Raw genomic sequence first — 12,871 nt, 5'->3', positions numbered from 1 at the left:
AAAACACTTTTATTTTCTCATAATTTACGTTGAACATCACTACATTTTTCAGTGATTCTCAAACGACTCTTTGGACGAATCAGTCTCTCGAAATCCCTCCTTTCAATGAGCCTACCCTGCTCTGATTGGTCAGATGGCCCAGTCTGTTGATTCATTTTTACCATATAAATCTGAACACGATGAGCCCGATGATTAAATATTGGAAGAACTAGTTATTTCACCAGAGCCTCCATCGCAAGGACGACTTGAGCAGGACGTTTCTCAGTGATACGCTACTAAGTTTGATGTTCATCATGAGATGTTGCTACTGTAATTCCTCACCATCAGCATTAACAATTGAATGTCCGTCATCAAACTGATAAATCTAATTCTAATGTGGGAACTGTATTATTAACTGTAACAATAACAGCGCATATGTTATCCGATCACTAGCGTAAATGACTGATATAACATTTAAGGTGCTCTATAACCAGTTTTTACAAGATGTAATATAAGTCTAAGGTGTCCCCTGAATGTGTCTGTGAAGTTTCAGCTCAAAATACCCCATAGATTTTTCTTTTATTAATTTTTTTAACTGCCTATTTTGGGGCATCATTAACTATGCACCAATTCAGGCTGCAGCCCCTTTAAATCGCGCGCTCCCTGTACTGAACTGTACAACTACGCCAAGGTAAATTCAATTTTTGATTCTAGGGCACCTTTAAAGTTTGTAAAACAAATCTTGCTCCATCATTACTCAAAGAAGTAAGAACGACAGACAATCTGCATTAATGGACACAATTTTAGGTAATAGCGGGCCACAGCTGATTAGCAGAAGTATTTCAGTAAGACAGTAATAACGTGAGCATGTTAGCCGGAGACATACACAATATAGCTAAAACACAAAACTATGTATTTTGAATACTCGGTATAAAATGTATACAGGTTGTGATTCTGTGGAACAAGTTGGTCCAAATAAAAAACAGTGTCTTCTCCACATGTAGACTACACAATACGAACCAGGCAGCTGCAGTGCAGAACGTAGGTGGGCATTATGCAGATGTGTTTACTTGTGACATATGAGGTTCACGGCAATGGGATTCAAATTACAAACGACTCGTTTAAGTGGTTCAGAGTCGGATCTTTCTTTTAAGAGACAATAACTTTATTGATGATGCACTTTCAGCTTTACAACTTTGCAGACTAAATACAGCTACATTACATACTGCATGAAAGATAATTTTCAAAAATCCATAATGGGGGCACTTTAACTAAACGGTTATTGTAAGCAGGGCCGGCGATTGCTATAGGCGAACTAGGCGGTTGCCTAGGGCGACAAATATGTTGGGGGCGCGGGCGCCCTCTAGGGTCGCCGTTACGTTACGTTAGGTGCGCAGTTGATGAAGAAAATGAAGCGGTCTAATAAACCCTCCGGTGCACAGGGACGAAAATGGAGAAAGATAAAAGGAAAACCGAGTATACAGGTAAATCTTCTCATCTCAGCCATTGAGGTGTTAAATGAAATAAATGTGCTTAGTATTGTGCATCATCACCTTGAACTAGCGGTTAAACGGATTGTTGTTGATCCGTGATCCGTTCGGATCAAGCCCCGGTTCTGGACGCATGTGATTCACGGATCATTTGCAAGTTTCACCGCAATAGAGTGAACAGGTTATAATTTGAACGTGTTTTGTTTTGCTATTTCACACATATAAAACTATTCCAGCGCTAGAAGAGGAAAAAGAGGATTTAATTCGGTATCGCACGCAGGTCTGTTATCGGTACGCGCAGACGCGCATACAAGGCTCGCGCGCACAGAGAGCTAGAAAGAGAGAGAGAGAGAGGCGCGTTCCAGATAGCTCTTAAACCCTAAATTAATTTCTCTTTCGCGTCCTCAATGCACTTGGATGGTCACATACACGCATTATGTCAGTCAAAATAATAAAGTATTCTCGAAAACACATTCGGTTATGTCTTAATTGAACGAGGTGAGAATTCGGAATCGGATGTGTATATTGGATGTGCGCGTGCATGGAGTCTTACTCTTAAAGTGACAGCAACCTAAAAATACCTGCGGTTGTCTGTCATGTCAAACAACAAAACACAGCTTTAACAAAGATTAATCTATATTACATTAAATTTACACAGTGAACAGTTTCATTTTATATTTAATTATTACATTTCTGTACACGAAAATTAATACTACAGTTAGAACTCATATTTAATTTGTAACTTTATGTTGCATTTATCTATGCTTGTAGTTGGTATATAGTATTTGTCCTTTGGGAGGATGGGGGCTAGGGCAATCTCGCCTAGGGCAACCAAAGGGCTAGAGCCGGCCCTGATTCTAAGACTAGGTTTATCACTAAAAACTGTATCGTACTTTGTCTATTCTAAGCATTATGGTATAAATGGAACACTATGGCAGCAGCTTTCTTACATATACGCAACAGCATTTTGGTTTGGTGGGAATAGACAGAACAGTAGTTTCTTGCAGTTTTTTCCCCATCCATTTGGCCTAAAAAAACTGTGTTTGTCAACCACTTTGAAATGTTGACTACAAACACTGAGGCTTTTCAGATTTTCCCGTCACAGTGTTCCATATTTACGATTCTTTACAGCCTTTAGCCACTGCCTACAACGCTTTGGATCATTCACTTTCTACTGCATAGACAGGCCAGTTTTATTGAAAACCCATTTTGCCAGTGGTGAAGTAGTATATCTTTTAAGACATTTCTCCTTGTATAGAAAATTTTTGGCATTAAAAAGATAGTTAAAATTGAATCAAGCACCATAGGGTTCTATGTTAAACCCCACTGAACCTTTTTCTAGAGTGTAGATCTTAAAATAGTCTGATTTAAATAAACTTTATTATGCTCAATCACAAATTCTATTTACGTGCTTTTTTTGGACCGTAATGATTCCTTTCCCTAAAATGAAGCTCTCCCTCAAACATAGGACGGCTTAGAGGTTATGATGTTGCCGAGCTGTCATTTACTGTCAGTTTGATGGATATGCGACATTGTTAGGGTGGAATACATGTTGTCAGTCATCATGTATAAATGTTGCACCCCTTATATTTCCCTTTCGAGGGAACTCGCACTGCGTCCCGAAGGGGGCGCTATGGGAACGCCCTCAGCGTGAATGCGTCTGATGCACGTGTGTCAACTAGTCCAATGGCGAGAGTGAACGTCACCGGCGGGTGACGTCACGACCAGGAAAGTATAAATACACATCCGGAAAGACTGGCTTCAGCTTTTGTGCCTCAGCAAAGCGCTCTGTGTTAAACTGTCTCTGTCTATTTATTGTTGTTTGTCCTCAAGCATTATATATATTCTAGACAGAAGCTTATTGGCGAGCAAATAGCAACTTGAGTCATGTGTGCTTCCCTGCCCTCGCCACTGTACGAGTGGGGATACACGCGATTCATGTGTTGTTTGTTTTAGAGCAGAGCATGCACGTCAGTTCTTGTAAAAAAAGGGGATCTGACAGTGTTCATTCATTTTTCCCGATGTGATGCACTATCGAGATTTTTAGCTCTGCACCTCTTGGCTTTTTTCTCGAGGGAATAAAGTCTTAAGCAATAAAGAATCTATGGCCTTGGATCAAGCGTTTGCCGAGGCAACGCATTGATTTCGGGTCTGCAAACTGCAATAAAGATTCTAGTGGCTCATCTCGCGTCTGCCGAGGCGACGCGTAGATTTCGAGTCTGCAAACTGCAATAAAGAATCTAGTGGCACGGATCTCGCGGCTGCCGAGGCGACGCGCAGATTTCGTGTCTGCAAACTGCAATTAAGATTCTAGTGGCTCTGATCTCGCGTCTGCCGAGGCGACGCTTAGATTTCGAGTCTGCAAACTGCATTAAAGAATCTAATGGCTCTGATCTCGCGTCTGCCGAGGCGACGCTTAGATTTCGAGTCTGCAAACTGCAATTAAGATTCTAGTAGTTTCGATCTCGCGTCTGCCGAGGCGACGCTCAGATTTCGAGTCTGCAAACTGCATTAAAGAATCTAATGGTTTTGATCTCGCGTCTGCCGAGGCGACGCTTAGATTTCGAGTCTGCAAACTGCAATAAAGAATCTAGTGGCACGGATCTCGCGTCTGCCGAGGCGACGCGTAGATTTCGTGTCTGCAAACTGCAATAAAGATTCTAGTGGCTCTGATCTAGCGTGTTTGCCGAGGCAACGCGTAGATTAGGGTGTGCAGACAGCAGTTATAAATATTAAACCAATCATTCAGACCGTGTACACTTGTCTGGTGGTTCATTGATCCATTTAATTTGAGGAATTAAATGGGATATTGCCTGGTTTTAAAAAAAGCTATATGTCTGCACTAATAACTCTTTATTTAGACTTTCATCCAGACCGTTGTTACCTGTCTGGTTGATATGTGACTGCATTTAATTTTGAGAGATTAAATGTGATTTGATGTGTGTATGGCCTGTATGGCCTATATGCCTATATATACATACATACTATATTTAGCATTTCTTTCAGACCATATTAACGTGTCTGATAGATCATTTGTTGCATTTAATTTTGAGGAATTAAATGGACAGTTGGCTGTAATTTAATTTTGAGAAATTAAAATAATACATATTTATCTGACTTTAAGTAGTTAGATTCATGTATTAGTTCAGCCTTTCATGTAGATCCTGACGCCTGTGGTGTTAGGCTTCTTGGGGCAGCCCCCTGCGGGGTGGAGCGGTGTACACCTCAGTATACGGTGCCCGTGCCACTTCGTTGCCCTCAGGGGACCGATCTGCCAACCCCATCACTCTTAGTGCTCTGGGGTGCAGCGGTTTCCAGCAAGCTTTGATTCAGCGCTCACTCGACGCTGCATCAGGTTCGCACCCTCTGAGGAGGGTCGAAAAGCAGTCATATGGGTTATTTCCTGCCAGTGTATTTCAGGTCACCAAAGTGGCTGCTCTAGGTATACCAGAGACCAGTCTTGAGAGGCTGGTTCCCTTTTGTGGTTTTTCTGGCAGAGTTGAGGCTTCTGCCAAAGATGTATCTCAATGGGCGGGCTCTGGTAATGGAGCAAAAAGTAAACTCTTTTGCGAAAGGAGCTACAAAATGGGTTCCTCCTCCCAGCAGAGAGTTAGGGTTTTTAGGGCCGCTACTGGTTTTGTTCCAAAGAAGGATGGAGAGTTGCATCCTATATTAGATCTTAATCATTTGAATCAGTCAGTCAGGAGACTTAGGTTCAAAATGTTGACTCTAAACCAGATCTGAGGACTGGTTTGTCATGATAGTTCTAAAGGGTGCATACTTCCATGTCTCCATCCTTCTACAGCATAGGAAGTTCCTCGGGTTTGCTTTCAGGGGCAAAGTATACCTATATTAGGTTCTTCCATTTGGTCTAGATCCATCACCCCACACGTTCATGGAATGCGTAGATGCAGCTCTGGCCTTGCTCAGGCTGCAGGGCACACGCATTATGAACTGATAAGATGACTGGCTAATATTAGCGCAGTCGGAACAGATGGTCAGTTCAACATTGAGATGTTGTTCTTGCTCATAAAAAATTGGGGTTGTGGCTGAACGCCAAGAAGAGTGTGCTTTCTCCATTACAGAGAACCACCTTCCTGGGCATGGTATGGATTCAGTGACGCTGCGGGCCGTTCTGTCGCCCACTTGTATTGCTGCAATCTTTTCAGTCACACAGGAGATATAACTAGGCCAGTCACTCACTGTAAAACTGATGACCAACGGTGATACCTTTTGGCCTGCTGTTCATGAGACCCTTACAGTGGTGGTTCAGGACCAAGGGTTTTCCCTGAGGGGGAATCCACTTCCTATGATCAAGATCACGCAGCGGTGTCTCCGCGCCTTGGTTATATGGAGGAAAAGTTGGTTCCTGTCCCAGGGACCTGTGTTAGGAGCTTAATATCATTGAGTCACTCTCATGGTAGATGTTTCTCTCACAGGCTGGGGAGTGGTAATGGAAGGCCGCTCAGCTCAAGGGCTGTTGAGGAGTCATCATCTTTCGTGGCACTAATTGCCTGAAGATGATGGCGGGCTTCAATGCGTTGGAGTTCTTCCTTCCAGACCTGAGAGGTCATCGAGCTGTCTGGGAAAACAGACAATTCATCGATGGTCTCTTATATAATTCAACAGGGGGTTTGCGTTTGCGCCCACTATCTGGCGCACCAGATCCTCCTGTGGTCCCTGGGGAAGATGCTCTCCTCGAGAGCAATCTTATTTCAGGGACCTACAGTATAGGAGCAGACATCCTGTCGAGACAGGGGCTGAGGCCAGGGGTATGGAGACTTCACCCCAAAGTGGTGAAGCTCATTTGGGAGATTTATAGCTACGTGAAGGTGGATCTTTCGCGTCTCAGGATACGACACACTGTCCACTGTGGTTATCCCTTACACATCCAGTTCCTCTTGGACTGGATGCCATGGTACAGACATGGCCGAGGCTACGTCTGTACGTTTTCCCCCCCAATTGTTCTGCTCCCAGGAGTTCTGGACAAAATTCGCCGGTAAGGGATAAGTCTACTGCTAGTAGCGCCTTACTGGCCAAGTCGGATATGGTTCTTGGACCTTGTGTCTCTCCTGACGGCTCTCCCTCGGAGATTCCGATCAGGAGAGACCTATCTCATGCGACGGGCCTGATTTTTCACCCCGCCCAGAAGTATTCAACCTGTGGGTTTGGCCCCTGAGGGGCCCAACTCATAGTATCTGGTCTCTCAACCGAGGTTGTGGTGACCATACTTTACTCCAGAACTCCAACCACAAGGAAACTATCCTCGTATTGGATTGTACCTCGTTGGTACAATTGTGGGGAATAACCCTTTGAGGTATCGTTTCCTTCGTGGCACTCTGAGGCTGAGGCCTGCAACATGCACTAGGGTTCCTGCTTGGGAGTTGGCCTTTATGTTGGAAGGCTTATCTGCAGCTCCATTTGAGCCGCTTGATTCTGTTTATACTGTTTTCCTCCTTGCCATTTCTTCCCTAAAAGAGTAGGAGACCTTCAGGCCATATCTGTATCCCCTACGTGCCTTGAGTGTGCACCAGGGGTGGTCAAAGTGTTCCTTTACCCTACCGGGTTATATACCTTTGGTTCTGACCAATATGACATGGCCTATAGTGCTGCAAGCTTTCTGTCCTCTGTTCTTAGATCCAGACCAGGAAAAGTGGATTCTTGTGTGTCCAGTGTGAGCACTGGACACCTGATATCCACAGAGCTGCCCTGTGGAGGATCTCAGATCAACTGTTTGTTTGGACCGCGCAATTAGGGGTCTCCCTGCGTCCATACAATTGGTTAGCAAGTGGATAGTTGAGACTATATCACTTGCGTATGAGGTCTCCGGCCAGCAGTATTCACTGTCTGCCAGAGCTCGCTCTACTAGAGTATGGCGGCCTCCAAGGCCTTGATGTTGGGGGTTTTCCTCAAGGAAGTCTGTGATGTGGCGGGCTGATCCTCGCCACTCACGTTGTGAGATGATGTATCTCGACCTGGATGCAGCTCCAGGCTCTTCAGTGCTCTTGTCTTAGTGTGCCACAGTTTCACACAGACAGGCATTTTGGAATTATGGCGTTTTGGGATATCGTTCCCATAGCGCCTCTCTTCGGGACGCAGTGCGAGGTCCCTCGAAAGGGAACGTCTCAGGTTATGACTATAACCATAGTTCCCTGAGAGAGGGAACGAGACACTGCGTCGCGTTGCCATACTCCCTGCATCCCTGTGATCGATTTGCTTCGGCAGTTTAAGCTGAAGCCAGTCTTTCCGGATGTGTATTTATACTTTCCTGGTCGTGACGTCACCCGCCGGTGACGTTCACTCTCGCCATTGGACTAGTTGACACACGTGCATCAGACGCATTCACGCTGAGGGCGTTCCCATAGCGCCCCCTTCGGGACGCAGTGTCTCGTTCCCTCTCTCAGGGAACTATGGTTATAGTCATAACCTGAGACGGTCTTTGTCGTTGCTGATTTTGGGGTAGTCTGAAGCAGAAGAGACATTGAAGCAGATGCATTTATTGCATTGTGTGCTATTAAGCATGGACAGCTCTGATGACATTATAATTCTTTATCAGTTGCAGCTGCTTTAAATTAACTAAAGTGTTTTGAAAAATATTTCACCAAAGTGGATCTGAGTCTTTTTATATATACAAATGGAGAGGTATGGCAATATTCATTTCAGTGTTTATTTAGATACATACAATGTAGATGTCAAAATGACTCTTAATAATTAATAGTGGTCAAGTGCAATGTTTCTGAAAATAATTAAAAGAATATGCATAAATATTTATCCAGAAACCTTGCTCTTGTCCACTATTAATGCTTTGATGAGCAATTATTAAATGTTCAACACCATCTGCATGACTCATTTGCTCTCTAACAGAAACCAGGTCAGTGCTTCATTTACCAGTATCTTCACACAAGGGGGTGTGGGTAATATTAGATACTATTATTGAATGTTTATCCTCTTAATCTGAACACTAACCTTTGTGTGATTTATTCCATCTGAACAGTTCTAAAGCTAAGTATTTATTTATTTATTTATTTTGCAAATGGATAATAGTGATCTCTTAAAGGGATAGTTCACACAAAAATGAAAATTTGATGTTTATCTTCTTTCCCCTCAGCGCATCCAAGATGTAGGTGACTTTGTTTCTTCAGTAGAACACAAATGATGATTTTTAACTCAAACCGTTGCGGTCTGTCAGTCAAATAATGCGAGTGAATGGGAACACAATCTATAAGAGTCAAAAAATATGCATAGACAAATCCAAATTAAACCCTGCGGCTCGTGACGACACATTGATGTCCTAAGACACGAAACGATTGCTAATACACCACTATGTCCAACTGCGTTCAGCACTCGGTCAGTGAGGTGCTCTGACAACGGAAGTGATGTCTAGCACTCATTGAAGTATAAGCGCGAGACATCACTGCCGCTGTCAGAGCGCGATCAGACCTCACTGACCGAGTGCTGAACGCAGTTGGACATAGTGGTGTATTAGAGGTAAAAAATTATATAAATAATGTTCGGTTTCTTGCACAAACCGATCGTTTCGTGTCTTAGGACATCAATGTGTCGTCATGAGCCGCAGGGTTTAATTTGGATTTGTCTATACATATTTTTTGACTCTTATAAATTGTGTTCCCATTCACTCGCATTATAAGACTGACAGACCGCAACGGTTGGAGTTAAAAATCATCATTTGTGTTCTACTGAAGAAACAAAGTCACCTACATCTTGGATGCGCTGGGGGTAAGCAGATAAACATCAAATTTTTATTTTTCGGTGAACTATCCCTTTAAGTTTTGTCGGATCTATAGATATATTTTTAATTTGTTAATAAGGGAATTATGGACACAGTAAATCATTTAGTTGGCATGAAATGGAAATTCACTCTATTTTATATGCATTTTCTAAATGCGTGTTCTAGACCTTATTCAGAGCAGCACCATGACAGGTATGAAATTGAGGCTGTGAGGGATAGACTTACTGTGTTTTCAGTGGGATCCGCTGTAAAAGCTGTATAAAGCTCCTAGATTACTTATAATTTCCCACAGTTCAAGTTGTCTGGAGTTTTTTGCCTACTGAAATTTCTTGGAAAGATATTTTTGCAGTGTTTTAACAGCAGAACAATCCTTAAACACATTAAATAATAGTACAACCCACTGTAGAGATGTATGTCTATCCCTCACAGCCTTGCTTTCATTCCCGTTAAAAATCAAAGATTCAAAGATTGTCAAGCTGAATGCATCTCTAAATGTTATAATTTAGTAGTAAATATCTACCGGTCTTATCTTCTCCCATCTTTCCTATCTTTTGGTCATTTTAACCCATAAATCCCATGGCTTTGGGATGATGTTTTCAAGTGAATCAGGGTTGGTCCTAGATTGTTGATGTTTTTTTAATGTCTCTACAGGTCTGGATGACTGCTTGCAGCAGTATATAAAGAACTTTGAAAGGGAGAAGGTAGGAGGTGACCAGCTGCTGAGGATCACCCATCAGGAGCTGGAGGATCTGGGGGTGTCCCGCATCGGACACCAGGAGCTGATCCTGGAAGCTGTGGACCTGCTGTGCGCTCTGGTGAGAGACTTCACTCTCCTTTATACGCTTGATCCTACATCTGCTGTTCAACACACTGTCAGCTGGCAGTCCCTACTTCACAAGTTGACAAAGATATAGAGATCACTTTGAGAAAAACAATATCACATTCTGAAAAGACTAAAAACGTTTGTTAGCATTTTCGACTGCCAATGACCATTAAACATGAATATGAAACAAAAAATAAAGACAATTTTTTTACCTGGTCTTATTTCACCCAATATATCAGAAGAAAAAGAAAAACAATGAAACAAAATCTAGTAACTTAAAATTAAAAATAATAATATTACAAAATGTAATAAATAAATAAATAAACAAATTAACCAATGACTCTATTTACTTGTTTATTGGCGAACACTTGTGGAGTACCCTACTGCACAGTGTTAACAAAGATATCGAGATATAACTTTGAGGAAAAACAAACGTTTGTTTGCATTGTCTACTGACAATGAACAACAATGTTAAAAATTGAAAATGACTGTATTTACTCATTTATTAACTCTTTCCCTGTCATTTATTTTCAGGTGCTGGTCATATAATTAGAATATCATCAAAAAGTTCATTTTTTTATTTAAAATTGTTTAAAAAAAATGAAACTTTCATATATTCTAGATTCCCTACATGTAAAGTAAAACATTTCAAAAGTTTTTTCTTTTTTTAAATTTTGAAGATTAGAGCGTACAGCTCATGAAAGTCCAAAATCCAGTATCTTAAAATATTAGAATATTTCTTAAGATCAATCAAAAAATGGATTTGCAAAACAGAAAAGTTCAAGTTCTTTAAAGTATGTTCATTTGTGCACTCAATACTTGGTCGGCAGCACATATTACAGCAAATGACTTGCTCTAGCACAAATTACAGCATCAGTGAAGTGTGGCATGGAAGTGATCAGCCCGTGGCACTGCTGAGGCACTATTGAGCCTTCAGATCATCTGTATATTGTTGTATCAACTGTTTCTCATCTTTCTCTTGAAAATATCCCATAGATTCAGGTCAGGCATGTTGGCTGGCCAATAAAGCACAGTAATATCATGGACAGCAAACCACTTGGAAGTGCTAAAGTCCTGCTGGAAAAGGAAATCAGCATCTCCATAAAGCTTGTCAGCAGATGGAAGCATAAAGTGCTCCAAAATCTCCTGGAAGATGGCTGCATTGACTTTGCACTTGATAAAACACAATGGACGAACACCAGCAGATGTCATGGCCACCCAAATCATTACTGACTTCAGAAACTTCACACAAGACTTCAAGGAGCTTGAATTCTGTGCCTCTCCAGTCTTACTTCAGATTCTGGGACCATGATTTCAACGTGAAATGCAAAATTTACTTTTATCTGAAAAGAGGACTTTCGACCACTGTTCACTGTCCAGTTCTTTTTCTCGTTAGCCCAGGTAAGATGCTTCTGACATTGTTTCTGTTTCAGAAGTGGCTTGGTAGTCCTTTTCCTGAAGATGTCAGAGTGTGGTGACTCTTGATGCGCTGACTCCGGCTTCATTTCACTCATTATGAAGCTCTCCCAAGTGTTTGAATCATCTTTACTTGACAGTATTCTTAAGCTTGTGGTCACCCCTGTTGCTTGTGCACCTTTGCCTACCCAATTTCTTCCTTCCAGTCAACTTTGCATTTAATATGCTTTGATATATCACTCTGTAAACAGCCACCACATTCAGTAATGACCTTCTGTTACTTACTCTCTTTGTGGATGGTGTCAATGATTGTCTCCTGGACCATTGCCAAGTCAGCAGTCTTCCCCATTAGTGTGGTTTCAAAGAACAAGAGATACCCGGAATTTATACTGTAGGGATGGTCATTTAATGAAACTCAAATATAAGTATTCTAATATTTTGAGATACTGGATTTTGGACTTTCATTAGCTGTACGTTCTAATCAACAAATTAAAAAAAAAAAAAAAAACTTTTGAAATGTTTTACTTTACATGTAGGGAATCTAGAATATATGAAAGTTTACTTTTTTTAAATCATTTACAATAAAAAAATTAACTTTTTCACGATATTCTAATTCTATGACCAGCACCTGTATGTCATTTATGACAAAACCCTTCCCCCAAATGTTTTGTTAATCCATGTTTTCACTGTTATATAGTAGGGAGCGCTATTATTCATCTTTTGAAAGAGTACAGAATCTACAGATCAAAACACAGGCAAAGAAGAGGAAACTAGCAATAGAAACAAGCAATAGAAGCATTGCTTATGCACATGTAAAATAACATAATCATCAAATATTAAATGGCAAATAAATCAAAACAGCCTAATGTTACCGAATTAAAGGGTTAGTTCACTCAAAAATAAAAAATGTCATTTATTACTCACCCTCATGTCGTTCTACACCCATAAGACCTTCGTTCATCATCATAACACAAATTAAGATATTTTTTAAAAAATCTTGTCACTTTATAATATTAAGGCTGAACCACTGTAGTCACATGAACTGTTTTAAATATGATTTTATTACATTTCTGGGCATTGAAAAAGGAAACAATCTTGCTGGCAATGCAGGCCTCACTGATCCATCAGATTTTATAAAAAATATCTTAATTTGTGTTATGAAGATGAATGAAGATCTTATGGGTGTGGAACGACATGATGGTGAGTAATTTGTAGCTGAATTTTCATTTTTCTGTGAACTAACCCTTTAATTGTCGACCCAGGAAGTTGTTTAGGAATGTGAAGCTTTGATGGATGTGATCTACGCCATCTATCTTTTGATCATTGTTCTAAATCAGATCCCTATACATAGTCTCTGACAAAAAAAAAAAAAAAAAAACTATTTTTTTCAGCTTTTTGTTTGTTAAAGCTAGA

At 41.1% G+C, this 12,871-nt stretch overlaps 1 protein-coding gene across 1 annotated transcript in view; it reads left to right on the top strand.

Annotated features, from left to right (window-relative positions):
- The window catches only part of cnksr2a (connector enhancer of kinase suppressor of Ras 2a), a 100,267-nt gene that overhangs the window by 21,145 nt on the left and 66,251 nt on the right, over window positions 1-12,871 (top strand). Inside the window, exon 2 of the mRNA XM_067377746.1 lies at window positions 9,871-10,034. Coding sequence (XP_067233847.1) covers window positions 9,871-10,034 — 164 coding nt within the window. The remainder of the gene's footprint in view (window positions 1-9,870; window positions 10,035-12,871) is intronic.

Source organism: Chanodichthys erythropterus, chromosome 23 (assembly GCF_024489055.1).
Source record: "Chanodichthys erythropterus isolate Z2021 chromosome 23, ASM2448905v1, whole genome shotgun sequence".
Lineage (NCBI taxonomy): Eukaryota > Metazoa > Chordata > Actinopteri > Cypriniformes > Xenocyprididae > Chanodichthys > Chanodichthys erythropterus.
Note: the sequence above shows the minus strand (reverse complement) of the source record. Positions and strands in the feature narration are given on the sequence as shown.